General features: G+C 39.1%; 5 protein-coding genes across 8 annotated transcripts in view; 2 read left to right on the top strand and 3 right to left on the bottom strand.

Moving 5' to 3' along the window:
- LOC114523218 (condensin-2 complex subunit D3-like) overlaps window positions 1-1,840 on the bottom strand; it is a 29,534-nt gene extending 27,694 nt beyond the window's left edge. For both annotated transcript variants that reach the window (XM_028544081.1, XM_028544082.1), the window contains exons 1-6: window positions 1,624-1,840; window positions 1,075-1,160; window positions 835-910; window positions 539-616; window positions 355-435; window positions 90-229 (exon numbers count right to left, since the gene is read on the bottom strand). In XM_028544081.1, the coding sequence (XP_028399882.1) occupies window positions 90-229; window positions 355-435; window positions 539-616; window positions 835-910; window positions 1,075-1,160; window positions 1,624-1,741 (579 nt within the window). In that variant the 5' untranslated portion in view covers window positions 1,742-1,840. The remainder of the gene's footprint in view (window positions 1-89; window positions 230-354; window positions 436-538; window positions 617-834; window positions 911-1,074; window positions 1,161-1,623) is intronic.
- Window positions 1,841-2,983: 1,143 nt separating this feature from the next.
- LOC114523251 lies at window positions 2,984-4,889 on the top strand. The gene is made up of 4 exons (XM_028544117.1): window positions 2,984-3,362; window positions 3,688-3,773; window positions 3,874-3,975; window positions 4,788-4,889. The coding sequence occupies exons 1-4, from the start codon at window positions 3,092-3,094 to the stop codon at window positions 4,887-4,889; spliced, it is 561 nt and encodes a 186-aa protein (XP_028399918.1). The 5' UTR covers window positions 2,984-3,091.
- On the bottom strand, window positions 4,587-9,134 carry LOC114523165 (DNA-binding protein SMUBP-2-like). Of its 2 annotated transcripts, XR_003686985.1 has the most exons (12): window positions 8,876-9,134; window positions 8,169-8,364; window positions 7,643-7,946; window positions 7,493-7,564; window positions 7,177-7,305; window positions 6,800-7,068; window positions 6,580-6,726; window positions 6,166-6,469; window positions 5,932-6,055; window positions 5,542-5,748; window positions 4,973-5,387; window positions 4,587-4,885 (listed from the first exon to the last, which is right to left on the bottom strand). XR_003686985.1 is itself a non-coding variant. In XM_028544027.1 (11 exons), exons 1-11 carry the CDS (start codon window positions 9,132-9,134, stop codon window positions 5,385-5,387), a joined length of 1,899 nt encoding a protein of 632 aa, XP_028399828.1. In that variant the 3' UTR covers window positions 5,303-5,384. The 2 variants fall into 2 exon arrangements, 1 of the variants encoding a protein (XP_028399828.1); XM_028544027.1 differs by lacking the exon at window positions 4,587-4,885 and having other exon boundaries at window positions 5,303-5,387; window positions 5,657-5,748.
- Window positions 9,135-16,784: 7,650 nt separating this feature from the next.
- LOC114523063 (arrestin domain-containing protein 2-like) lies at window positions 16,785-20,739 on the top strand. Of its 2 annotated transcripts, none has more exons than XM_028543885.1 (6): window positions 16,785-17,090; window positions 17,950-18,176; window positions 18,257-18,359; window positions 18,797-18,957; window positions 19,100-19,313; window positions 19,513-20,739. In XM_028543885.1, the coding sequence occupies exons 1-6, from the start codon at window positions 16,865-16,867 to the stop codon at window positions 19,755-19,757; spliced, it is 1,176 nt and encodes a 391-aa protein (XP_028399686.1). In that variant the 5' UTR covers window positions 16,785-16,864; the 3' UTR covers window positions 19,758-20,739. The 2 variants fall into 2 exon arrangements, with proteins under 2 accessions (XP_028399686.1, XP_028399685.1); XM_028543884.1 differs by having other exon boundaries at window positions 18,257-18,458.
- Window positions 20,740-21,032: 293 nt separating this feature from the next.
- On the bottom strand, window positions 21,033-26,609 carry LOC114523062 (splicing factor 3A subunit 1-like). Its single transcript, XM_028543883.1, has 18 exons — window positions 26,437-26,609; window positions 26,010-26,048; window positions 25,776-25,907; window positions 25,590-25,636; window positions 25,179-25,294; window positions 25,022-25,100; window positions 24,831-24,911; window positions 24,674-24,736; window positions 24,324-24,414; window positions 24,160-24,231; window positions 24,000-24,076; window positions 23,754-23,858; window positions 23,331-23,640; window positions 22,810-23,044; window positions 22,413-22,651; window positions 21,884-22,146; window positions 21,508-21,579; window positions 21,033-21,348 (listed from the first exon to the last, which is right to left on the bottom strand). Exons 1-18 carry the CDS (start codon window positions 26,537-26,539, stop codon window positions 21,247-21,249), a joined length of 2,226 nt encoding a protein of 741 aa, XP_028399684.1. The 5' UTR covers window positions 26,540-26,609; the 3' UTR covers window positions 21,033-21,246.
- Window positions 26,610-26,894: the final 285 nt, after the last annotated feature.

The following is a 26,894-nucleotide window of genomic DNA, read 5'->3' as shown; positions in this document are numbered from 1 at the left end:
CAGACTAGGGTATAGATAGAGTTTGATAATATGTACAACATTCTGGGGAGAACCTTATTGTACTAGATAACCGCATTCAACACACTTACCCTAATGAGTTTAATCATACTATCTCTAATCTCCAAAGTGATTTTTTCTTTATCAAAAAATCTTGAACCACAATCACTGTCTTCACTATCATCATCTTCAGAATCATCCTCGCTTGTTGTTTCATTTGCACTCCTCTGACCTGCAATGAAAAACTCAAATATACCAAAACATTCCAACAGCAAGATTCTGGAAACACCATTAACAAGCTACTGGTGGAGCTAATCTCAAGATTTAGCCTCGTTAGACTGTCATAATTACAATTACCATTGACACGCCTGGCTTTTCTTTGTCGGCCAGCAACTTGGTTCGTTTTCTTTGCATGCTTTCGTTTGCCTTTTGGATTGCCTGTATCAAAACATAGAAAATTAAAACAACAACTTTCTGTGGTAGGAGTTGATCGATTTTGGATGTTAAGAGTTGTTCAATTTATTTAAAATACTTCCCTAACCTTTTGCTGGCCAGCATTGTAAAATATCCACAGTTTTTTGAAATAATAAAGGATGGAAAATCTTGTAGGCACCGCTGCCTAAAAGTTAACAAAGTACAAACAATACAAATATAAGTAAATTTCAAACTGGAGTCTGTGGTGATGCTTGAGGATTGGTAATATCTTTAAAATGGTAATATATATAGCATGGTTAGAAAGAAAATGGAGGATAAAGTAAACACCTTCAAGGAATTTTAAGTTTTAGACATAAACCCTGCAGCTACTGTGAAATGCCACACCAACCTATGAGCAGTTACCTGAAATTTGATTGATTAAGATGTATATATTCGAGGCTATGACAGAGGATGCCATTTTATAGCTGACAGAAGAACTCTGCAATGAGACAAAGATGAAATACATACAATTGCTGATCAAAATTCATCATCATTTCCAAGTATATCTTCATGGGTGAAATGTCTGCTGACTTGGGTACCATATTGGTGGTACAGTGGTTAGACCCGCAAGAAACTATGGGACAATCTCTTAACACACCATACCTTGTTACACGAACAAAGAAATGCATACAACAGGGCAACCAAGGAATGATGAGACATCCCATTTTCAACCAAAACTGCCCAAAACCCTGAAGAAAAAAACAAGATTTCTGAACTACAATTTAAACAGAATGGCTTCATCAGTTCCTGGACTCATTTACAATGTCTGATCGCGTCAATCGCATTCGCGTCGACACGTTTTAAAGGGACAGTCGGTCGGGGATGATCCATCAGTGTATTACAAAATGGATGGAAAAAGATTTTCTTTTCCATTGGACATGATAGAAGAGGAAGATCTGATTGTCTCAAAGGTGATACAAGAACCGGATCGAAACAAATCAGATCGAAACCTTTATAAATTGTTCTCTCCAGAGGAAAGTGTAGATAGAATGGATGGTACGTTTTTGGTAGAATCAAACTCGTCTTTCTCACAATCCCTGCATCTCGTAACGCCTATTTGCAAATGTACACGTTTACATTTACAAGCATTTGTACACAACATTTAAAAACACTGAAACAAACACCGATGCACCTAAACACTCACGAACGAACCTAATGGTTGACTATCCGCTTCACATGTCGACCATTCTTCGACGAGTTTCAGTAAGGATTTTAACTCGTTAAAATAGTACTTCTTGCGCTCTAAATGCTCTGCTAAAACCTCAGGCATTTCGATAAATTCACAGAAATCCGTCTCCCACACTTCGTCAACCCAAGACTTCGGGATTTCCGATAAACTGAGCTGCGAAAGAGCTTCAACTGTCGCCTCGGAAAGGGCAGCCATTTTGAAGAATTGTAGCAAAGAAGATAAACAAACTTTTCCCGCCTTTTTTCAATCTGTCTTCCACCGGTGAACTCTATGTGAACTGGAACGATAACTCGGTCGATTTCATCGGTTTGAGTATAAAAATGGTTCAAAAACCTTGACCAGCGGTCACCAGCCGACACTGACAATTAAGAAAAGCAAAAAAAATAATTCCCAATTATCAAAAAACAAGACCTCCTGGCCCTGACATCCTCAAGGCGGTGTTACACTATGCAACTTTCCTTGCAATTTGCAATGCAATTCTAATTTTGAGGGATGTTAATTTGTAAAGAGTGTTATGCGAAATGCTAACAAATCCTGGGTACGAGGTTGAGAAATCGTAAGCAGATCGTAAGAAATGTTCGTATTTGTCAATTTAGATGCCTCAGGAGTAGAATTGCATTGCAAGTTGCAAGGAAATATATGAGTCATAAAAGACGCGATTGAAACCATTAATCAACTTAATTATTCATTAACTTGTACCATTACTTGTACCGATAATTAACCCCGCGCATTGTTAATTAATGACGTAAATAATAGAGCTAGTTAAGTCAACTTTAAAACTTCGAGTTCAAAAACTTCTTTATCCAATATGCTGGAACGAATAAAAAATTTAGAAATTTTAGAAAAGCCTGAAGTTAGCTTCAAACGGCAACTGCTACAAAATCCGTTTCATCCTTTTGAAAAAACTGATGAAAATCGTAAGTAGCATTATTTTATTTATATAAAGAAGCTCTGTAACACTTGAACACCTCTTTCACTACAGGAGGAAGCCTAAACTAAACCAATTCTTGAATCCTAAAATAGCTAGCTTGTGTCAAAACAGAAGTCGGTCCGATTTCTGTTGCGCGGTCAAAGATGCCTTTTTTTGGCGAACAAAAAGTGAGCCCATCTCATGCGATTTCTTTTTCAGATTTTGATTTAATGTTATGTGACCAAAGGTTTTACTTTGGAGTGGTGTTTACTTTCGCAGTAATCCTGTTCAGCATCGTATCAGTCGTACTCAACGGGCCAGGGGTGAGTTCAACATTATAATCATCTGGATAATCTGTTCTCGCCGCTCAGAAAGGTTGTCGAAATAGTAAAGTCTATTCTGCAGTATTTAACAAATTGTATCTTATGTTATTCTTTATGAAACCAGTCGAAATTCTGCGAGAATGTTAGTTATAAGAACTGTAGCTTTGACATGAATTTAAGACAAAATAAAGTAATCAAATGTGTTTCAACAACGAAATTGTTCGAGAAGTCCTTCATTCAGATCACCTGGATTGTTTAGAAACCGTCTCATTTTTTTCCTCACAGGAATACCTCGTAATATCGTTATTGGTGTCCATTTTATGCGTGACATTGGCATGGGAGAATCGCGGTCACCGAAGATGTGTTCTGGATTCGTCCAATAAACAGTACTCCTTTTACGAAAACGGTCAATTGACTTACGCCGGGGCATTTAATAATGTTTATATCAGATTGAAAGAACAGAAATACGGTACGATGCTTCATACATATTGCTCAGGGGCGGACTGACTATGATTTGGATCCTCAGACAAGATGGGGATTCAGGCCTCCGCTATTTCCTTTATGGGCCCCAAGACTGCCCTTGAGTATTGCCCGAATGCCGCGTTGTGCCGGCCCCCATCCTGTTGGCGAATGTCTGCTCGCTAGAAAAATGTTTTTGTTTCTTTGTTTCTCCACTTCAAAAAAACTTGGCCAGGAAACAATGCCTCCATTTCCTGTTTTCTCCAACGTCTTTCGCATCAAACCTCCCTGCTGTTGACATGATTATTGTATCTTGATTAATTTACGGGATCTAGGCTCAGGAAGCGTGTACTACTACGTTGTGTTCAATGGCTATCACATGCACGAGCAGAAAATCACATCCTACACAACAAACAGGAAGGTACGTCTTCGAAGGGAGAATTGAGAGCACAATAATGTCGAGTGTTATATATTGTTTTCATTTTCTTAAAAAGATTCTTACACTATGCTCTATCTTCCAGAGACTTCGCAGTCTGGCAAGAAAGTTAGCCGCTTCCTTGAACCTCAACTATTTCGATTCAAGAATATACTCGAAAGATCATATCCTTTCCTATCTATACCAAGTGATCCCGCGCCCATATTTTAGCCAATCAGCGCCCAGGGTTGTTCATATTTTAGCCAATCAGCGCTTAGGAAATACAATTAGCGCATAAGCGTTGTAAACGGTTTATTCAAACGTTCTTCTAATCTTCTCATTGACACACAATTTCCTTAACCCACGCTCACATATCGTACGTCACCCGCGTCCGCTGGCAGACGTGTCAGCGTCCACATCGATAGGAGGCAAGGACATCGCCACCACACTCGTTTGATTCCGACTAGAAGCACACTTCACGCCTATATTAATTATATCATTTTTTATCCTTATTTTTTGTCTTACGTTTTTCTTCGAGATCTTTTATTTTATTTCCCAATTTTTTCTCCAAGTTTCCCCTCTTCGCCGCTGCCTTATTAGAGATTGGTTTTGGGAGACCTGTGGCAGAGCGCGCGTGTTCTTTGGCAGCCTGAGAACAACCGTGTATTTCCGGAAAATGATGTCTTATGCAATATACATTTAGGCAAAACCGGCACTTTTGCCCTACGGTTAAAATACTCTCTTTACATTCCTTTAGTGCACATTGCGAGTCCTTCCGTTTAAACTCTGACAAAAGTTCGTCCAAATCATCTGGTTTTTCCCAATCTTCACTACTTTTCTCGATTCCCGTATTTTCCCTTTTCTCGTCCTTTTTGGCATTGCCGCCTTTTTTGCCCTTCTTTTTACTGCAGACATTTTACCCACTGATCCCGATATGTTACATGTCTTCAGCGGCCGTTGGGTTTCTCGTAGGCACCTGGCTTCATGTAAGCTCATGTTTGACGATGGTATTCTCTTTAGGCAAAATACACAAATGCTCGTGTTGTCATTCGGTTGAATCTCGGTTTCTTCCGCTCTGCATTCGGGCTGTTTCGTCAATATTTCGTCATCATTGATATCTAGACGATGTTATATAACCAAGTTGAACTCTTGTTGGATGAATAAATAAATACATTACAGAACAATGCTTTGCCTTTCATACTTACCATTAATTGATGGTGGTTTCTTAGCGACAGCGATGAACCGCTCTGTACCAGTCCCCTTGCTCACGTGCTCAAGCCCAGACTCTTCCGCGATACGATGGACTGTAAAACGCTCGTAAGAGTTTAAATTGGCGGGAAACTCGAGTTGGGATCTCTTTGGATCAATTAGGAACTCTTTGATTTGCTGCTCAAGTTTTTTCGCATTATCCTCATCTGTACGTTTTTGTTCTCTGCTATCCAACGAGGTGTCCCCCGTTGTATACTTCTGTCCAACCTTCGTTACAGTCAATTTTCGGTTTAGACATTTGGAAATTTTTTAGTTTTTCTGGCCGCGAAACGTTGCATTTCGCTTTGTTTTGCTTCGAATTTTTCGTCTTAGATTTCTCATCCTTTGCCTGTTTCATGCTGTCTTTTTTTACTGCGAAAAAAAATATAAAATAATTAGTATAAAATAATAGTATAACCTACCCTGGATATTCCTTACTTAACTAAGATTTTTGATAATGGAGACCCAAAAGGGGAAGACACTGAATTGAGATGAAACTAAGATTAATTGAAAACATATTCCACACCTGAACGTTGAGTCGTTTCCCCGCTTATACAAGACCTGTATTGTTCAGCTGACCATACCTCACCGTGGGCGTTAATATAGTCAAAGCGAGCGCGAAGAAACTGATCGTGACTAACTGTAGTTGAATCGCCGACAATCGTTAAATGTCGACGTGCTCTCGTAACCGCTACGTTCATTCGTCGGTTCTCGGCCAAGAACCCAATTTCACCTAAACGTTAGAATAACATTGAACTAAAAAACCCCTACTTAACCCCACTGAATATTGCATTTAACCCCAGGCTTTCACATCCCTGTGAAGTAGCTGGAGAAATGCACAGAGAATGCTTTTTTTCCATTGCTTTTTTCGTTGCTTTGCCAGTGATCTGGGATTTCTTTCCATACACATTCTTACCTTTCGTATTTGACCGAACCATTGAAATTACAACAGCTTCTTTCTCGCGTCCCTGAAAACCATCCACGGATTTGATCTCAAGTGCTGGGTACTTGGTGGATAAACGAGACCTTAGAAGTTCTACCTGGATCATATAGGATAACACGAGATAAAGTGGGGATAAAATAGGATAGGGCAGGATAAATTGAGATCAAACAGAAACTGTATCCTAACGCTATACTGTGATATCCTTGCCTGGAGGTTGTAGGGCGTTATGACTCCTATGTCTTGTTGCTTCACACCGCTGTCCACCAGACCGCTGACATGCGCGGCCACGACATCAGCCTCGCCTTCGTTACCTTTAGATTCCTCGTCTTGCGACCGCAGTTCGTACAGATCACATCCAGCGGTATCAATCATCAACAAAGGCAATGACGTTAGTTCGGTATCGTTCACCTCCGGTATGTGACATAATAAATGTTGCGCCACGGACACATCGGCCAGCAGTTTCCCGTCATAAAGCCTGTCCGATGACCACTTCATTATGGCTTTGTTCATTCTACAAACAAACAAATGGATGCAATTTTACGGACAAACCAATTGCAACTGTCGGATAGGCAAACCTTTACAATCCGTTAGTAAAATAGAAATAACACCCAATGTACCTACCTGTACTGTGTTGTCAACATATGAACAACTTTATCACCAAACATCTCTATGATTCTTTCCATCAAAGTCTGTTCCAGTCCTCGCCGGGCAGCGTCACGTGACATTATAGTTGGCGGCAGCTGCTTATGATCTCCAGCGAGAATGCATCTGAAGTGTGAAGATTGTTGTTAGGCAGGTTAACGAAGCATGGTACGTCATCATTACCATGGCAACAACACACCTCGGTGCCCATAGCAACGGTATCCAACACGCTGCCTCCAAAGACTGAGCAGCCTCGTCAATCACAACCAAATCGAAATGATCTCTTGGAAGATGTTTCAATGGTCCGTCGTCAGAGGCCGAGACATTCGTCGATAGTATAACTTGAGCATTGTGGAGGATGTGTTTTAAGGCTTTCTCCTCGCGTTCTCTCAGCTCTTTACGCAGTGTCTTCAGCTCTGTCCGCAGACGAGATCGCTCGCCAGAGTTTCTACTGCCTTGAAGATTACGCTAAATAAATAGGCATACGCTTTGACACCATAATTTTTGTCGAAGAAGTTTTTGGAACTCTCAATCAATTTAATCCTGTTAAAAGTTGTCTTCATTCATCCCACCTACCATTGCAGTATCGATATCTCGTCTAACATCCTTCACGATTGCTGTGTCGTGAGACGAATCCAAAATGGCAGCCAAAGAGTGACTGTGAATCTTCTCCATCAAGCGAGCTGGATGACCCAAACGCACAGCCTTTAATGCAAACAAGAAAATGTATTACCACAGAAAGTCATCTCTACCTCTTTCTTACTTTCTTACGTGCCATTTCTCACGATTGGTCAGTCAGCAAGTACTGTAAAGTGATCACCCCCCTGGCTCAATTCCAGGGGGTGGTGTCTACAAAAAAATCTGGTTAAAAAACAAGAAGTAAAAGTCTTACTTTAATTTTATATTTAATCAGTCTTTCCAAAATATTATCAACAGCAATGTTCGATGGAGCACAAGCCAGTATCTAAAATTCAATCAAATTTCAAATCTGACATAAATTTCAGCATTGGAGTGTCAGAAATGACACTGCAATAGAAATTACCTTCCAACCAAAATTCTTCACAGCTTGAACAATGACCTCAACAATTGTGGTTGTTTTTCCTGTGCCAGGAGGACCATGCACAACCCCCACATGCCGACTTGACAGGGCAAACCTCACCGCATCCTGCTGGCTTTCATTGAGATTCCCATTAAAAAAATCTTTCTGTTTTTGCATCAAGTCATCTGGTCTTTGCTGTAAGCTTGACAGGTTTAGGGGTTCTGACAGTGGCATTGCACCAAAAAGTACGGAGATCAAATGGGATGAACAATACGAGGAAGGTGTGTTTTGAAGCGTCTCCAGGGCTCTGCAATAGAAAGTGTTCTTAAATTATGAATACCTGTTTGGAAATACCATTCCATAACAAACAATACCAAACATACCATACCATATATTACACCATCATACCATACCATATATTTTACCATACCATATCATACCAAACCATATATTATACTAATTACACCATACCATACCTCACCATACACCATAGCATCACAGAAATAAACCCAAATTAAATATAACAAACCGTTTCATCCGTTTAAAGGTGACATCATTAGCTAAACGAGTGATTCTCATTAATCTATCCTCCTCAATTGCCTGCGAATCAAAAGCTTCCTCAAATGCAATGACAATTGATGTCTCGGACACTCGAGTAACAATCCCTGATGATAATTCTGCAACATTATTGTCTTCAGAGGAATAGGACAAACCAACAATGTCACCTTAATGAGGAATAGTTCATTAAACTTCACTTTCCAATCAATAGCTGTGGGCATCTCCTACTGATCCAGTATTCTTAACCTAAACTAAACCGACTTTATTAGTTTATTTATTGTGGACTGTTCTTCCTAGAGGTTCAGCAAGGATCATCTCTTATTGATCCAGTGTTACTACAGGAGGAAACCTAATCTAAACTAACTTTATTTATACTGGATAGCTCTATCATTTCTAAACTGTTCTTCCTAGAGGTCCAGTAAGGATAATCTCTTATTGATCCAGTGTTACTACAGGAGGAAACCTAAACTAAACTAACTTGATTTATACTGGATAGCTCTATCATTTCTAAACTGTTCTTCCTAGAGGTCCAGTAAGGATCATCTCTTATTGATCCAGTGTTACTACAGGAGGAAACCTAAACTATTAAACTAACTTTATTTATACTCAATAGCTCTATCATTTCTAAAGTGTTACTACAGGGGGAAACCAACGCGATACTGTACAAAAAAGCCATACCAGTTGTAATGCAATGGGCTGGTAAAGGAAATTTCTTCACAGAATGCTCCACATTTCCTTTGCCCAGAGTCACCAAAGTTCGGCCATATAAACCAGTTTTCTGACTAAATAGAACCATTTTTCTCAAGCAAACACCTTTATTTTCCAAGGTTGCGTTATCGGAATTTTGGTAAAATGCTTTAGATTCGTTTATTTCAGCTTGCCTTTCCAAATTTAACAATTCTATCATTTTTTCAACAAACTGATTTAAATCCGCCATCTTGACTGACATGACAAAAAAAACGGGGGAGAATTTACCGGAAAAAATGGACGGTGTTCAGTATTCTCCACTGAGCTATATATAATTATAGTATAGTTCAGTGGTATTCTCCCCGTGATTAAGTAAGTGGTAACCGCCCTGGTGGTGATTAAGTTATATAGTTATATCCACTGAGCTATATTTAAATTCCTGGAGGATTTGCTCCACTGAGCTACATAATAATTCCTGGAGGACTTGCTCATATATATTACAAATAACACATGATCCGGTGGCCTATTGGTTAAAAGCTACGGCCCTACCACGTGGCAAAGGTGCTATAAAAATATATATTTCTGTCGTTACACCAGTCTCGCATGTTTGATTCTTTTACGCCAGTGTTCTGGGAATTCAACCCAGAAGCCAAACACGCGTGTTTTTTTAACAGTTCATGTGCAAATAGGATTTCTCCATTTTGTAAATTGTGAATGAAATCTTCTCACTATCAACGAACACGTTTTGGTTTGGCCCCAGACATGGACACTGTTTTTTACAGCCAAAAGAAAAGGAGGGAAACCGGAGTGCCCGGAGAAAAACCCTCCAATGTAACCTGAATTTCAGGTTACCTGACCGGCGGTCCGAATTTGGTATTTTTCATTTAGAAATCGTCCGCAATCACAGTCCACCTTTTACCTATAGTTCATCGTTTCATGATCAATTTGCGCTCATGCCATGCAATGGTTCTGAATTGCCATGCAATATTTGAGCTTCGCCAATTTTATTTCATTTCATCCTGATGGTGGTCTAACGTGCGCGCTCTGTTTAAAATTCTAACGAAACTGCGCTTTGCTCGACAGTGGCAAAAAATTATTTCAATTTTTTAAATGCTCATTTTATGATCATGCTTTTTTTGGAAATCGGCATTTTTGAAAGAAATTCTTCATATTCACGACTTGCATGCTTTTTCATCTCAAACCGATGTAGACAACAACACTCTTCAACCGGCTACCCCTTCTTAAGACATGTACCTCATGCATCATTTATTTTTTTTATAAACCTAATCGGGTTCAACATGCAAGATACTCAAATATGGCTGATCGATGTCCCTTACCTTTCTCACCTTTGGTAAACAGTATAGGCCGAATTTCACTTGCTTCTCTGCTCCATTTCAAACAGTCGCGTTCTTCTTCAACAACATCTCGACGGTGGGGCGTGTAAGGAAATAAACAACATAGTAAGTGTGTCAAAATGCAAAAGGTTTTCTTTTAAGAGTTGGCTTTTCAGGCATAGGGTACTGTACAATATTAACCTACAGTTCAACACTATACCCCAAGATAACCCCATTACAAGTCCAGTTATCATGCAGTGTAATATATCATGTCATATAGAAGGTATATATATCCTTTTTATACAAACTTTATTTCTTTCATGTGTCATGCAAAATTTAATATTTCATTAAAAGTAATAGGGAACAGAAGAGTGTTAGTGTCTAAACATCAAATAGTCATTTTTTCTTCATTTCAAATTTGATAATAATTCGAATTTAAATGTTGAAAGGCTAAAGTATAATTTTTGATGCCACTGACGAACAATCCTTCGAAACGGTCGCATTTTAATTAACAGGCTGGACAGAGAACTTATATAATCATATAAGTACTCGCGATTACCTTCGTATTAAACTAAAATTAGGTCAATACGAATTTGATTTGATTTTCTCTTTGCGCGCGCGTCGCCCATGCTAGTTGCATTCTGTCAGCATCATTTCAACGCTTTAAAGCCATCATGCATCTGCCGCAGCTGTTAAGTCGTTCACACACAAGTGACAAAACTAACATGCAAAACTAGGAATGTTTCATTGAGAAACCTCGAAAACACCCTCATAAGGGCTGTGAGAAATTTTCTATTATCATGCATTGTCGAAAAGGGTAAATGTCACTTGATGTGTGAATATACTAGGTTAGACCACCAGGAGGAATCAATCCGAGAATAAGTCATGCACATACATTAATCACATGCACAAACATTAATCATGCACAAATATTAATCATGCACATGCATTAATCATACACAAACATTAATCATGCACAAATATTAATCATGCACATGCATTAATCATACACAAACATTAATCATGCATTACTCTAATTAGTATACCTATAGTATATACCTCAACCAGCTTCTACTTGTACACCCGTCTCGTCGTCCATCATCTGATCCTGCGACGATCCTTAATCATCTGATCCTGCGACGATCCTTCAACATCTGATCCTGCGACGATCCTTCAACATCGGATCCTGCGATGATCCTTCAACATCTGATCCTGCGACGATCCTTTATCACAAAAATATGAAATCATTAATTTCCAAGTCAGAAATGTCACTGACATATAAAGCATACAGTTTATAATGATCACTCAAAACCCGATTGTACACACCTTCAACATCTCCTACGCCACTCGTAAGGCCTTCGCATTGCGCACGCGAATACAAAATGTCATGCAAGTTTTGTAGGAAATATTTATTGTTTTCTTCATGCTCCCGAGTAAACTGAAACACTCGACTATTATCTCCTTCAAGAAATACAATTTCTCATGCATTTTTATGATTTAGGCGCTCTGTGAGCGATATTTTTTATCCGGACTATTGTCGTTCAAGATGGAAAAAATACAAGTGATGGGGCCCCAGATCACCTGTATTTACTCCGCATGCGCTTGACACGACCAGACTCATGCAAAAACCGCAATCCGAAAAGTTGAAAATCAAAGAGGTAAACAGAAGAGTGTTCAGTATATCTCAGTCAAAAAGCCAAATCCCATGCAATTTTACTCATGCATATTTTCATGCACCGAAATCAAATTAAGTTTTGTATTTGCGTGCATAAATGTCGCCCAAGGCAGCTCCGACATCTCTCCACCCCGACGTTGCTTCCATTCTAGAAAAAGAAAACCTCGGTAAAACAAAAAAATCACGGGCTGGACATATAAAGCCTAGTTAGAGTGACTTGCTTTCCGACTTTTTTTGTTTTGTGACAAATTCACATTGGAAGCAAAGGATCACTACAAGATACTTTGGAAGTAGAAAACACGCTCCAAACATTGAACTGCAATAGACAGGCTGAAATAACTCAGCACGTGTCAAGTCTAGCATGAAGTACACACATGCATATACCAACACGGACAATACGGATTTCCCTGTACAAAATTAACATGAAGTGCCGACGGACGGGCATTCACGATACGACAACCGTGTCCGAAAAAAGCATTGCGCCAGATGGGACTGAAGTTTTAGCCCTTTCTTGAGAAAAACTAAGGATAAAGTCGGCCGAAAAGTCGATTAAACTATACTCTAGTTACGCTTTTTGTGTACAAACGGGTTATTTTGAATATAAAAATACATATATTAATATAACAATACCTATTATTCGCTGCAAGCAAGCGTTTGTGTTTCGATTTCCCCATCTTTCGGCGCCGTTGTTCGTTCTGAAATAAAATAAGGAAGGAAAAACAAAATCAAGTTAATAGCTCACTTGCATTTCATGTTTTCAATCGAAAATACAAGATATAGCTCTGAAATATCAACAAGAATATGCCACCATGCAGTCGCTAATGTCTTGGCTATTCAAATCATCACGATGATGAATTAATTTGCAAAGCCAAAGATCAAGCCAACAGTGAACACATTCTTTAAACAAACTATGAAAATGTACCTGAGTGAGATTCTTCCAACTTTTCCCTAAACTTCTTCGAGTAATCCTTCCTTCTCCGTCGCTACAAAGTATGAGTTTATCTCGAATTCGACCGCTTTTTATTACCTCGAAGAACATTCCAACGAACATTGCACTCTATGCATCGATCACAATTAACAATAAGGCCTGTTTCAAACGACGTGCTTCTCATGTACCGAATGTATTAACAAGTTAATGAGGCACCTGTGCGAAGGCTGTTTCTTGTTGTACATATGTTTTTATATTTCATTTAACCCCACATCCCAGTGCAGTTGCTATTTTGTTTGGTATTTACTTATTAAGATCTTTGTTCGGTGATCTAAACCTTTGAGACAGGGACCGCGGAGCAGGGTGGCTCGCTGGGCTTTAGCCCCACCAATAATTTTTCCGTAATTAGTCTTTAATTTCGAGTTCGCTCAAATTAACAATACAAGCGCCAAAATGCTGGAAACTTTACATAGGGCAAGCATTTGACCATTAAAACAGCGTGGTTATCCATTTCAAAAAATTTGACATCATAACCAAAGCATGCATGGTTATATTGGTTAATGTTTGTATATGAGCGCCAAACATACTGGAAACTTTACATAGGACAAGCATTTGACCATTAAAACAGCGTGGTTATTCATGCCAAAATATTTGACATCATAACCAAAGCAAGGTTATATTGTTTAATGTTTGTTATGAGAGCCTTAAATTGAGAGGCATTTGCAGCGATTTCAGAGACCTATATTTCAAAATTTTCCCGGACTCTCCTAGCAGGCGCGCGGTTCTGAGCCCCAGCAATACGAAAAACGCTCTGCGGTCCCTGTGAGTTAAGTTTACCATGCATTGTAGTGGCTTTGGCCCCGTTTACACTGTTCAGTTAATTGAATGGCATGCTTTTGACACATTTTTCAAGTTAAGATTTAAACCTTAAACCACTATTTCTTTGTGTTCCAACTATGGAAATTTTAATGAATTTTTAGTATCAAATTTAAATCAAATGCTTCAATTACATATCATAAAAGAATCTTAAAACTTTCCACAGTTTATTTCACAATTTCAGGCATAATTCCCTCACATAACTCAAAGATTTTTGCGGTCAACAGGATTGCCTGATAAAATTATTTCATCGCCACGCGCCAATACTGCGGCAGCATCTATGCAAGCTTTTTTAAACAGCTCAATGTTCAAAAACACGACGAATATTGTGCCTTCCAGGCCAGCTATAAAATGGAGAAATGGAATGCGTTTCCACAAGCTGATAACAAAATACACGGACCAAAATGACAGCAGAGTACGCAGAACTATTGTTAAGACGACCATGATAGTATTCGTCCGAAACACAAAGCTGGTTTGCTTCGGGCGTCAACGGCACGGAGAAATCGATCGACGTACAAAAATATTGAATATACTTCCATTAAAAGAATTATCGTGCAAAAAGAGATGTATTTCTGGTTGACAATACAGATGACTGCCGGGATTATGAACTAAAAAAAATGAGTTCAAGCTGGTGGTTAATTTTATGCTCATTTTATATTCACTTCTTTAACTAAATCAAACTTCTTAATCCTAAATCGTTTGCTCTCGTTCGCGTAAAAGATCTCGAAACGGTCATGGATTATCCTGGAGGAATGACTAGAGACAACGCAGGAGTTATTTGCTACCACTTAAGGCCCTGTTACACGGTGCAATTTCAGTCCATGCAACTTGCAATACAATTCCACTTTTGAGAGATATAAGTGTGGAAACTATAAGTTTGTGTTTTATATTTCACTACATGGACGTTTCTTACACTTGCGTTTTGAAGACTCTTCACTAATTTACATCTCTTTAAAGTAAAATTGCATTACAAGTTGCAAGAAAAATTGCACCTTGTAACATGGCCTACTGCTTCAGTTAACTTCTATCTTTCGGTGTTGGCGTTTCACAACTAAAGTGAATAACACTTACAGACAAATGGTGATAAATGCACTTTTGAAAGAACCACCTTGGGGCAAAATAGAAGACATCAACAATCTCAACAGCAAAGTAACCTATAAAATTAAATATACCGTTAGAAGCAAGTTAAGGATGGATTGTGTTGGATTCAGGATTTCCAGGGGCCCAGGCCGCATTTTTTGACGCGGCAAATTTGTTCACATTGATAAATTGGAGTGTATCATCCTCGTCCCCAGGGCCTAGCTCCGTTGCTCTCTTTTGTGGAGAGCAACGGAGCTAGGCCCTGGGGACGAGGATGGGATGGGAGTGTATATGCATGCCTCAATTAGCCCCCACAACCTCTGAAGTCAGGGTTCTACCACCCTCCGCGGCCTGGCTTGCGAGGTTGGTCAAGGCACAGACATTATACAAACATTGGTCAGTGGACGTGTCTCAACTCACCCACAGCAATTGCCAATAAATTGTACGACGCATTGCTCCAAGAGTCTATCAAATCATCCAACATTTCTGGTTTGTCGAAGAAGCTTAATAACGAAAAAAATTAATAGCAGAGAGTTGGCAAAATATCTCAGTTTATTGCACAAAAGAGAGAATAATAGTGACTAACGATCGATGTTGCACGATTTCACATGCAATAATCATTATCATGAAGTATTTTTTCATTGATGACAACCGTAATTCTTCAGCAACGAATTCTTAATTTATACGTAAATACGTGCATAGGACATTTCGTACCAGTAAATGGCACCAATGGACATCACAATCGCAAAAATTTGACCGGTGATCACATATCTCCACCACCACGATTTATTTTTCTCTTTCAACGCAAGTGGCGCCGGCCAAACGATTTCTATAGTATGAATGAAAACCCAAATGACCAACATGGTTGTTGCCGAAATGTACATCCACCTGTGGCTGTGTTCATCCATTTCACGAGGCGAAACTAACACGGTATTGATTATAGTCTTAAAGAGTACGTTTCCTCAAGCTCCAAGGTCTTTGCTCTTTATCTGCCCCTTGCTGTCTTTTATATTCAGGTTTGTGAAGTGGTTATATTTTTGACGATAACCATCTAATCTTTAGGACATATACTATTATAACAAAGGATGACAATTAGTCGCAATATTAATGTATAACGATGCTTTGATGAATCAAATTAGTGTTGTTAGCTGGATCACGATCTTTGAAATAGGTAAAAACTTATCCTTACCTCAAATACGTCAAAATCCACCAGGAGCATTCGTGTATAACTAATGACTTGAATATGTATAAATAAAACAAAATGAACTTTTTAATTGAGCTTGTATTAGCTCGATTGGACCCTGATTATTGCAATCATAAATGACCACTTATTACATTCACTGACACTGGTCACGAAATCTTCTTCAATTTTCGTTTGCCGTAAGAAACTTTGCTGCAGTTAGGGTAAGGCCTAAGGGTTGTTTTCCAATTCACCGTAGCGACACGTAGCCTATATCATTCTACCCTGGGCATTCGGATAGAACTAATGGCCATGAAACAAAGAAATATACGTGCGCTACGATGCGATACGGTTGAAGTAAGACATACATCCATGACCATATTCCCGAGCAAAGATTCTCCCAACTTTTCCCTAAAACTTCTTCGAGTGATCCTTCCTTTTGCGACACTACAAAATCTGAGTTTATACAATTATACTCGAATTCAACCGCATTTTATTACCCCAAAGAACATTCCAACGGACATTCGAAAATTCGAAAAAATAAAACCTATTATTTGCATCGAATTAGTAGAATAAGATGAGGAAAAACCAACCCAGGTATACACGTTCTGGGCAACAGCAACGGATGCATCATCCAGTTAGAATTTCCAGATCAGTGTCACTTTACCAGCTGGCCCACAATGCACTGGTCCACAATGCATTGCGATCGTATCGATATTGGTAAACGGTCTATTAATCAAAAACCGGAAGTAGACCGGTCAAACCGGAAATGCAGAGTGTAATGACGTATTAATTTTGCAAAAAATCAACAAAAGTGGCAAATTTCACAACAAAAGGCAAATTGAACAATTTCATTATTTTTTGTACCCAAAAAGCCAAAAATTTCGCCGATTTTCGCATCGCATAAATGGGGAAACCGGACGAATTTAAGATCACGTTCACGAACAACAAACGTGTGTATTATGCGGGGGATATGGTCACGGGAAATGTCATCACGAAGTCGCGAAAAAAATTGAAATTTCGCTCCATTCGCATGGAGTTTTTGGGCGAAGCGAAAGTGGCCAGGGCAAACAGCAAAGACTGGGCGACTGTACAAAATTACTTCGATGAAAAAGTTGAAATTTACGACAAAGGTTTGTATTTAGTTGCTGGCAGACGAAACAAATTTCTGTCGCGATATAAAGAGATTGCTACACGGGGGAAATATAATTTGGGCATTTAAAGATTGCCTTTGTCACTTTCTGTCTGAATAACCCGTAAAGTGACTGTGTAATTTTTCTCTGATTATTTAAATAGTATTAAATTTACTAACGGCTTGCTTTAGAATAGGTTTCACCCAAAGCTTGCTTACCGCAATTTTGGAGAGAAATATTATATTATTGACATTATTGTATTTGGTATATCGGGACGACTTGACGATTGATATATTTCTGAATACTTTTCTTCAAGTTACCAAATTTATACCTTTGACATTTCAATTTATTAGAGACGGTTATGTAACTAAAAACCTATGACAGGGTTTATATAAGGAATCGTCTTTGTATCCACTAGATTTATATGCTATCATAAACATCAGACAGGAAATACAGCATATCAACTATGAATTTTTTATAAGCGTCGGCGGGTCGTTTCGACAGATTTTCATGTGGCAGATATAAAAGGATGTTTCCAAATTTATATTGACTGCACTAGATAAGGAATTGTGTGTTTATCTGGGGAGATATAATCAATAACTTCAAGTCCTTGCAGACGATCAAGATAGCCGAAAGTGACGGGGGGTGCTAGAGAAAATACCCAATATATATCCATTTGCAGCTGATACATAATAATTGTAACGAATTACTGTTGCATAATAAATAACGTCAAGTCCTTGCAGACGTTTGAGACAGACGAAAGAGTTGTGCAAGAGAAAATACCATTTGCAGCTGATACAGAAAAGAGCTAAAGAGGGGGAAAAAAGCTAGATTTCATAATGAACCTCCTTATTTGTAGGGACTGGCCAAAATGGTTCTTATCCAACCATCGAGGCTGGCGACCACGCCTTTCCATTTCATTTTGAAATACCACAACGCCGCTTGCCGTCCTCATTTGAAGGAAAGTTCGGATGCATTCGTTACACCTTGAAGGCAACAATGGATCGGCCATGGAAGTCAAATTACAACTCCAAATGTGCAATAACGATCTTGGAGGTTGTTGATATTAACGAATCATGGGCCTTGGTAGGTGACCTCATTAAATACACATTTTTTCTGACAATGAAATTGTGTGCGAGTATTAAGAGGAATGTAACAATTTGCAGGAGCCGGTGATCAGAGAACTGGAAATGCACGCACAATTCATGTGTTTCAACCGTGGTTCAGTTGTTGCGCAGATAAAGACAGATCGCCGAGGTTACTGCCCCGGTGAGGCTATAGCAATAACTGGCGGGTTTTATAACAATACCTCATTGGTGACCAGACCAATCACTGTTAGTTTGTATCAGAAAACTGTATATGGACAAGGTTGGTCAAAGTTTAGTGAATAAAAATTACTGGTAATTCTAGGAATTTGTAGGGGTTCTGCCCCCTTTCTTAACTCAGACAGAAAGTATTGCTTTCATGCAATAACTGGTAGTAATCAGCCTTGTACCCAGATGCTATAGAGATAACTAAACATAGGCACGCTGCAGCTAGGACTTTACATATGGCAGTGGCTATACTGATCTATGTAAAGGCCTGTAGCGTGCCTATTTTTAGTTATGGCAGGCTTTAGCAGCTGGTACAAAGGCTGTGTAATCGTGCAAACAATGGTCAACTGCTGGTCAATTAACACAATTAGATAATTTTAAATTTTTTTGCAGCAAGCAAGAAAAGTGAGATAAACAAGTGTGTGAAAGTCAGCAAAGACAAACGGCTTCGTCCTCATGAGCCAGTCCAGTGGGAGAATCAAATGTTTAGTTTACCAGCCATTCCACCAACTATAAATAATTGTAAATTTATTAAAGTTTCCTATTCACTTGAGGTAAAATCTTTCATAAGATTTTCACATTTTCAAATGTAGAAGTACCATAGAAAAAAATTAATGTTACAGGTAGTTGAAAAGAACTTGCAAAGCTGTTAAGAACTAGCAAGATTGCAGCTGAATTGCAACTTGTTTATTTTAGATATGCGTTGAATCAAGACGAGGCTCTCTTGTTATTAGTCTTCCAATCACAGTAGGGACAGTCCCCTATAGGGCACCAGTTATTGCCAGTGCCCCACCGATGACATCACCAGTTTACCCCTTACCCTCAGCACCCCCATCGGACCTTGCCCCACCTGGTTATCAAGTAAATCTACCAAGCTATTCTGAGACCATGGCAATGTCACAGCTTGGACGTAAGTGAAACTGAGATTTGCAATCTAACTTGCTTCTCCTGATGTATGTGATTTACAGGATCTACCAATAAGGGGAAGCCTATTGGCTTACATATTGCAACATGTATGCTTTTTACTGCAATGTATCAAATCACATACGTGAAAAGGAGGACTGGCGTAAACATGCACACATTAACATGAAATTTAAAACACTTTTTAGCACCACCAGCTTATGCAGAATGTGTACTTGGGTCTGCGCGCATTTGGGACGCAAACGACGCGGCATCAGGCGCGGTACTTGGCGATACTTCATTTACGCCCATGTATGCGTTTGTATCGAATTACGAGTTCAGGCCGGCAACGGCCAGTGCTTTCACGGAGGAAGAGATAACGGTTGAGCGCGAACCAAGACTGGATGCTGTCGATGATGGCTTATCTGACAGCATGGACGAACAAAGTGACTGATGACTTTGAGAAGAAACACAATGAAATTTGTTGCGAGGAGCCCAGAGTCCTTACGACCTGCCCAAAGGCATTATTTCAACGGAAAATGGAAGCAATCCAAGCTTCAAAATCTGGGGGAGGTAGTATAAGACAGTTTACTTTACTTAGTGACACTATTAGCCAATGTTTGGCTGTTTACTGAAGGTTTGTATCGCGCGTTTTGGAGTTACAAAAATTCACGGACGTAAATTGTAGTTACAGGGTTTTCAGCCGCGGTATAAGATTAGTTTGTTTCCCCAAGGCATTAACACTCGTTGTGATTTTAAAAATGATAGAAAATAATGGACGTTAGTTACACATCGTGGAAAATATTTATATAGAATTGATATGGCAGTTTTGCTCCTACATGGGCATGTCAGAGTTGCAAAAGAATTCAAACTTCCAGGAGGATTTCAAGTTTTGAAAACCTTCCTGAAAATGACGTCAAGTGCCAAACAGGATAATGTAGTATTGCATTTTTGGTACATAATATACATGCATGTGATTGATTAGAGTGTTCAACTTTGAACCTTCCTCACAAAAGTCATTCAAAGTAAACCTTCCTCACGGGTGGCATCCCCGCAGATTTTTTACAACTCTGACAAATGTGAGCTTTTCCGACAAAAGGAAAAAGAACAAATCATCACATTACAGTAGGCGACATCAAAAATACCCTTTTTTGAATGTGGCAGTGAACAAATATTGCATTGTCAACATATATTAAATTATTTCATCGATTATTTGGGTAATATGTGTATTTAATGGACAGAATATGGTCCCGTTTGTAGAATTGCGATGTCTTTCAGATGTCAAAAATGAACTGAACCTGCATGTTGGTAGCTAGTTATAGACATTTGGAGTCCGATTTGATTGAATGATATACGATTTTTTTTGTAGAAATGAATGGACTTTTGTACATATATATATAAATTAAATCTAAATCTAAACGAGTATTTAAATTAAATCGATGTTGATATCATGTTTTCAGTGTGTCATGCAGTTTTTTTCCTTGTCGCATGGATATGATTGGAAATAGGAAACGAAATTGTGAAAATATAAGTGAAACGTCAAACGTATCGTTTGCCACATGATCAAAACTATTGGAGAAAGGGATTATTATCGTTTATATTCCTTTCAAACCTAACACTCTCACAACGCGACACTAAAGAAAATGCAACCAAATCCGAAATTTGCCGGTTTTGTGCAAAACAGCGGTATGAAGGTATTTCTTGGCGAACACAAATGTACAATGCAAAATTTCAAGTTAAAATGAGTTGCATTTATATACAAAGGGAAAACATTTTCGCCTTACTTTTGTTGTGTATATTTACTCAAGGTAGGTTAGTCTTATATCTTCTACTACTGCCAACCTAGCTTCCTCCTGTAGTTCATAGTCTTCTACACTAACGTAGTATCTTTCAATATGCTCGGTGAGTTTCCTCTCCATTACCTGACATGCGTATAGCATGATCTATTTCTTTCGTCCACCACGTTCCTTGACTTGTAATTGAACGACGCTCGCAGGTGAGAAGTTGTAGTAGGCCAATGTGTTGGAATCTTTGATAAACATACTCTGCAAGAAAGATTGATAAATACACCGATTATCTCAAAAACCTTTTGCCTCAATAACTGCACAATGTGAGATTGCCTCGTTTCAAAGATCACATCGTAAGAGATACGTACGACTCAAGGGGTATTAATTTTCACAGTTTCCACAGTGTATTTGACTTACCTCAAGTTGAAGTTTCTGTTTTCCTGCAGGCATTCCAATCTCTTCGTGTAGCTTGGCTTTGATAACAGAAACCTTCAAAAAGGATTAAATATAATTCAGTGGCTGTGATGCGAGGGGAATTATGGGCAACGGGGGATAGGTGAAGACTAGGATGATGGATAGATGGAGATGATATGGCGAGGTGGTGGGTGATAGATGGGAGTGATTATGATAAAAGAACAGATTAATATAGATGATGTATAGATGCATATGATGGATAAATTGCAGATATAATGGATAAATGGAGATTAAGCTTGATGCAGATGTTGATAGATATGGATAACAATGAATCGATGCAGATTCCTATGGATCAGTTACAGACAAACAACATTCTCACCGGATCCGTCCAAGGTAGAGTCAAGGAGATCTTCTGTCCCTGACATTTCCATTCAGTTTTGTCGGGAATATCAGGCACTTGCACTTGGAACCTGACGGAGCCTTGATGTTTTTGTAAGAAGATGTTCTCTGGAATAAGATTAGCTTCTGGTCCAGCGTCGACCTTCGACTTCTTAGCCGCGGGCTCGTCGGGTTGGATGACTGGGGGTGCAGCCTGCACATCCGGGCGGATGAATGGTGGAGGTTGCATTGGAGGAGGAATACCTAAAAGCACATCAAAAGTCAGCGATGTTACGAGAGATTTTCTTCTTTTGACAGATGTGAACGAGCGGGCAAGTTACAGATTCGCGAACAAAAGCATCTATACATCAGAGCATTCAGAGTAGCATTCATAACTATTAACTCGTTTCCATCCATGAAAAGAAGACAATAGCAAAGAAAAACCGCCCATGCCTAAAACTTAGTAACTTCCACCGCTTCCACGTGGCTGCCATGCGCCTCACACGTGGCTACCTATCTGAATTACTTACCCATAAATCTTTGTGGGGGAGGTACGGGTGGTCTCATCATTTGAGGTGGTGGTGGTTGGTTTCTTTGTTCCAGCGGTGGCATACGAGGCATGTTTGGCATGGATGGGAATCCCGGGGGAGGGGGTGGTCTGGCTAAAGATTGATTGAGAGGTGGGGGACGTGGCAGTTGCATATGAGGAGGAGGTGGTGGGGGGTTATTTGAAGGCTTTGGACCAATCGCTTCTTTTTCTTTGTCAGGTCTGAAAGGGGGAAATACCATCAGCAACGCGAAAATTATTTACACAACCATCTTCTTAGAGGTCCAGTAAGAAACCTAACTTTAACTATATTTATACCGAATTGCTCTATTAGCCCTAAACTGTTCTTTCTAATTTACAAAAAAGAAGCCATCTCTTACACCATGCCAATTTGTTTGTGAATCTGCTCGATCTGTTCCTCCAATGAAATGCCAGCCGCAGCTTTCTGCGCAGTCGCACTAATCGATGCAGTATGTCCATCCCACGTGACCTTTTCGGGCTGTTTGACATCCTCTTCCCCAAACTTCTGACCGATGAATGTCTCAACATCGCCCTTACCGAAAATGTCAGTACGGCGCTCTGCGATATGTTTCAAATTGCTCTCCATCGAGGAACCTGGTCACGTGAAAATATTACTCACTTAACATTATCTTAATTTGACCCCAATTACAACCGCAGGTGTACACATACATCCATAGGGGTACACGTACATTTACGAGGTTGGCACATCCATGGATGTACACATCCATCCATAGGCGTACACTTAGATCCATATGTGTACACTTAGATCCATAGGTGTATACGTAGATCCATAGGTGTACACACAGATCCATAGGTGTACACTTATATCCATAGGTGTACACCTCAATTTATTTCCGTATCCCAACCCCTCCCCACCTACCTGATGCAAAGACAGTCTCCTGTTGTTTCTTCTCGGCTTCAAATCTATCCCTTTGTTCCTTCCATTTGGGATCCAACAAACTAATCTTCATGTGTTCATCAAACTCCTGAGGTGGTACGCGCTCCCCGGTTATCGGTGAAATGAGGTAGTTATCAGGGGGGACCGTTCCAGGTGCTCTGACTTGTTTCGGGTTGTAGTCTTTACGAATCTGGATGTTTGTACCAGGTGCCATGGGTGGAAGGGGAGGTTGGGGTGGTGGAGGCTCTTGTGGGCGAGGGGGCGACGGGGGACGGTTGTCTCTTTGAGTGTCCTGAACAAATGAATGTAAAGTATAATTTTTTTAAGGTGAACTATACAAAACCATCTCTATTAAACTAAACTATTTTTTTCTATTGGATACAATCCAAACCACATGTACAGTACCTTAGGGGGTGGTGGTGGTTGTGATTCGTCTTCGTCTTCCATCTCAATATCCATCATATCGTACTCATCATCTTTGCCTTTGGTCTCTCCTTCCATGTCTTTCCCCTGAGAATTCAAATAATTCAAACAGAAAATGTTTAAGGCATGATTACATTATTCCTCCGTGAAAACCCAGCAGCGTAGAGAAAAAATTGACAAAGAGATGGAACCTTCAATGCTACACAACTGACACATGCCCCTATGTACCTTATCAGTTCCTGATCTTTCTTGATCTAAGATCCTTGCCCCAAGCTGTTCCAGTGTTACAGGCGGAGGTAGATTACCTGACAAGAAGAAGCAGACATTGAAGCATTGATTGGAAAATTATGGAGCAGTTGACTTGCATTCTTCGAGCAACAACACTTACCCATTTCATTGTCTTTGAACTCAACAGTTTCGACGACAACAAAATCGTGCCAGTCAATTTGAGCAAATGATACTACGAAGAAAATTTGAAAATCGACATTTGAAAATTGACACTTCAATCACACAAACAAAACCCAACTATTATTTATTTCTTTATCAGCTAACCTCTTTCCTTTTCTTTCTCATCTTCTACTTTCTGTTTCTCCTGTTCCCTGTGTCTGGCCCATCTGACGCGATAATTAACATTCTCCAGAATCTAACAAGAAAACAAGAATAGATATTACCAATAATGACTCAAAGCCTGACGTTATGAAAAGTTGAATTGGCTTGTTGTTTTGCAAAGCGAATCAAACATCGTGTAACATTAGGCTTCCCGTGCTTGATGCCATTACGAGAAAGGTTGGTATTCACAGAGTAAGGGCATAGTCAGTACAGAACCAGCAAGAGATATTGTTACGTTTATGCTTTTAGTAAAAACTATAGGTTAATAAACGATTGACAACAAGTTAGAGTACCTTAAAAGGATCTTCAGTTTTCTCTTTCAATCTCTCCTTAATATTTCCTGGTGGAATCAATACCTGCAAAAATTGTTTTTAAATAATAATTTATATTAGTCAATTAATTATTTTAGAATATAAATACTGCATGTAAATCATTGAATTTTCTCTGTACCTTTGTGTACTGCTCCACTAATTTTGTGAAATAATTAAACAGGCTGTGTTGGGGTCGCAGGAAATCAAACTGATAATTCCTCTAAAAAGATAGAAATCTAGTTTATTTCTCAGTTTTATTCTCCAACTTTGAGAGACTAACATGAAGAACAATGTGAAATTTTTAATTGCAAAAGTGGATTGGATTCAAACCTGTTCTCGGTTCATGAGGTTTGTTAGAAATTGTCGTCCGTTTCTTGCCACAAACTGAGCAGTCAGCTTCACAATGTCCCTACAGAGTTAAAAGCAATCCAAGAATGTTATTGAATGATGGTTGAAAGTGTTTCTCTGGGGATTCTAGACAACTTACAAGTCCAAGGATGATATGCTGGGAGGATCTGCAAGAAATTCATATTCTGGTGGTGGTTCAGTGGGGACTTCTGGTTCAACAATGGTCATTTGGGGTCCTGTAACTGCAGGCTTGATCTATAGGATAAAGAATATCATTGACAAATATGACTAGGAGGGGGCTAAGATAGGGGGCTAAGGTAGGGGGCTAGGGCAGGATATAGGAGGCGGTGAATTGATGTGGTGACTAGCGAGAGTATGGTGGGAAGGGGTTGGGAATGTGGGGCAAGTATGAGATAAGTTAAAGGGGAAGGGTGGTAGAAGGGCTAATGTAGGAAGGAATGCATAAAGGGATAAATGCTAGATAAAGGGTAAAGAAATGAAGGTGAGGTAAAAAATAAATTTGGCAAAGAAGTTTGAATATTGAATATACCTTAGTTGTTGGTATGGACATGAGTGGTTGAATGACTGGTTCAGGAACTAAAGAAGTACAAAACAAATAATTTTACAGTGCAATGTGGAAATAATATTGGTAAATGTGTTTAGAACTTCTATTCATGATATTCAGACAATCTCCATACATTTCTAGATTTTTTATTGATTCAATCAAACTACTTACTTTTGCCCTCATTCTCCTTAAATTCTTTGACTTTGTGTTGGTAATAAGCATGGTATGGATCACCCGTGTTCAAGAAGTTGAATTTTGGGTTATTTTGTTCATTTTGCCTGATCCTTGTCTGAAACTCAGGACCTAAAAAATGAGAGAAATTCCAAATATTTGTAAAAACATTGGACTGGACGGTGGTGGAATGCTGCAGTAATACATGTGAATTCATTTTTATGTCTAACATACCATTTCTTGCAACAAAGCTTGCAGTTTTGTCAACAATATCTGAATACCGTGGTTAAGATTTTTAGCGATCATTTCCTTTATTCTGCCATCCATTCCTCTATTTAGTCCTTTGGACATGGACTCAAGGTGTACATATATAACTGTAATGCTCTTACTGAAAATATTTTCCATCATTCCTAATGACCTAATCTACCTTTGACATGGAATTCTATTGTGTGTGAAAAACTGATTATACTCTGTGGTGACTACACAAGAACTATCAGCAAAAATCTATCAGCAAACTGCGGCATTTACCACTACATACATTTATTACAAAGCTGCTGTTTAGCTTAATGTTTGCGGTTTGCGCAACATTACTTATTATAAAGTTGATGATTTATAATACAGCCCAGACAACGTGTTTATAAAGCATAATTTTCAAGGATACTCCTCACTTCTGGCGGCGGATAAATAATACCAATAGTTGGTTTTGATGGCGCTGGTTCGCTTCCATCTTTATTTTCTTCTGTAGTTGCACTAACGGGAGGCATTTTGTCGTTTGAAGAACAACTTTTCACGTTTTTTACGTTTCAAAAGACCCTCTCTCCGCCACCATTGATATCCCAGCATTCAGTGCGGACGGATAGGTTGTAGAATACTTTATGTAGCATACACATAATAGCTTAACATTTACTTTGTACACGCTGGACTGCATATAATCACTGAGCTTAAACTGGAGTGTTCTTTAACAACTGGATGGATAATTTTTGGCAACATTATTTTAGTAAGTCACAAAAATTTAGTAACATTTGGCAACATTCAGTAAGTCATTACCTCGTACCTAGGGTTTTTAAGTAAGTAACTGAACTTCGTTTGGCCCAGGTAAAAGTTTTCTATCCTAACAAG

The sequence above is a fragment of the Dendronephthya gigantea genome, unplaced genomic scaffold (genome assembly GCF_004324835.1).
Source record: "Dendronephthya gigantea isolate DGI-Jeju-01 unplaced genomic scaffold, DenGig_1.0 000026F, whole genome shotgun sequence".
Classification (NCBI taxonomy): Eukaryota; Metazoa; Cnidaria; class Anthozoa; order Malacalcyonacea; family Nephtheidae; genus Dendronephthya; species Dendronephthya gigantea.
This window is presented reverse-complemented; position numbering and strand designations above follow the sequence as displayed.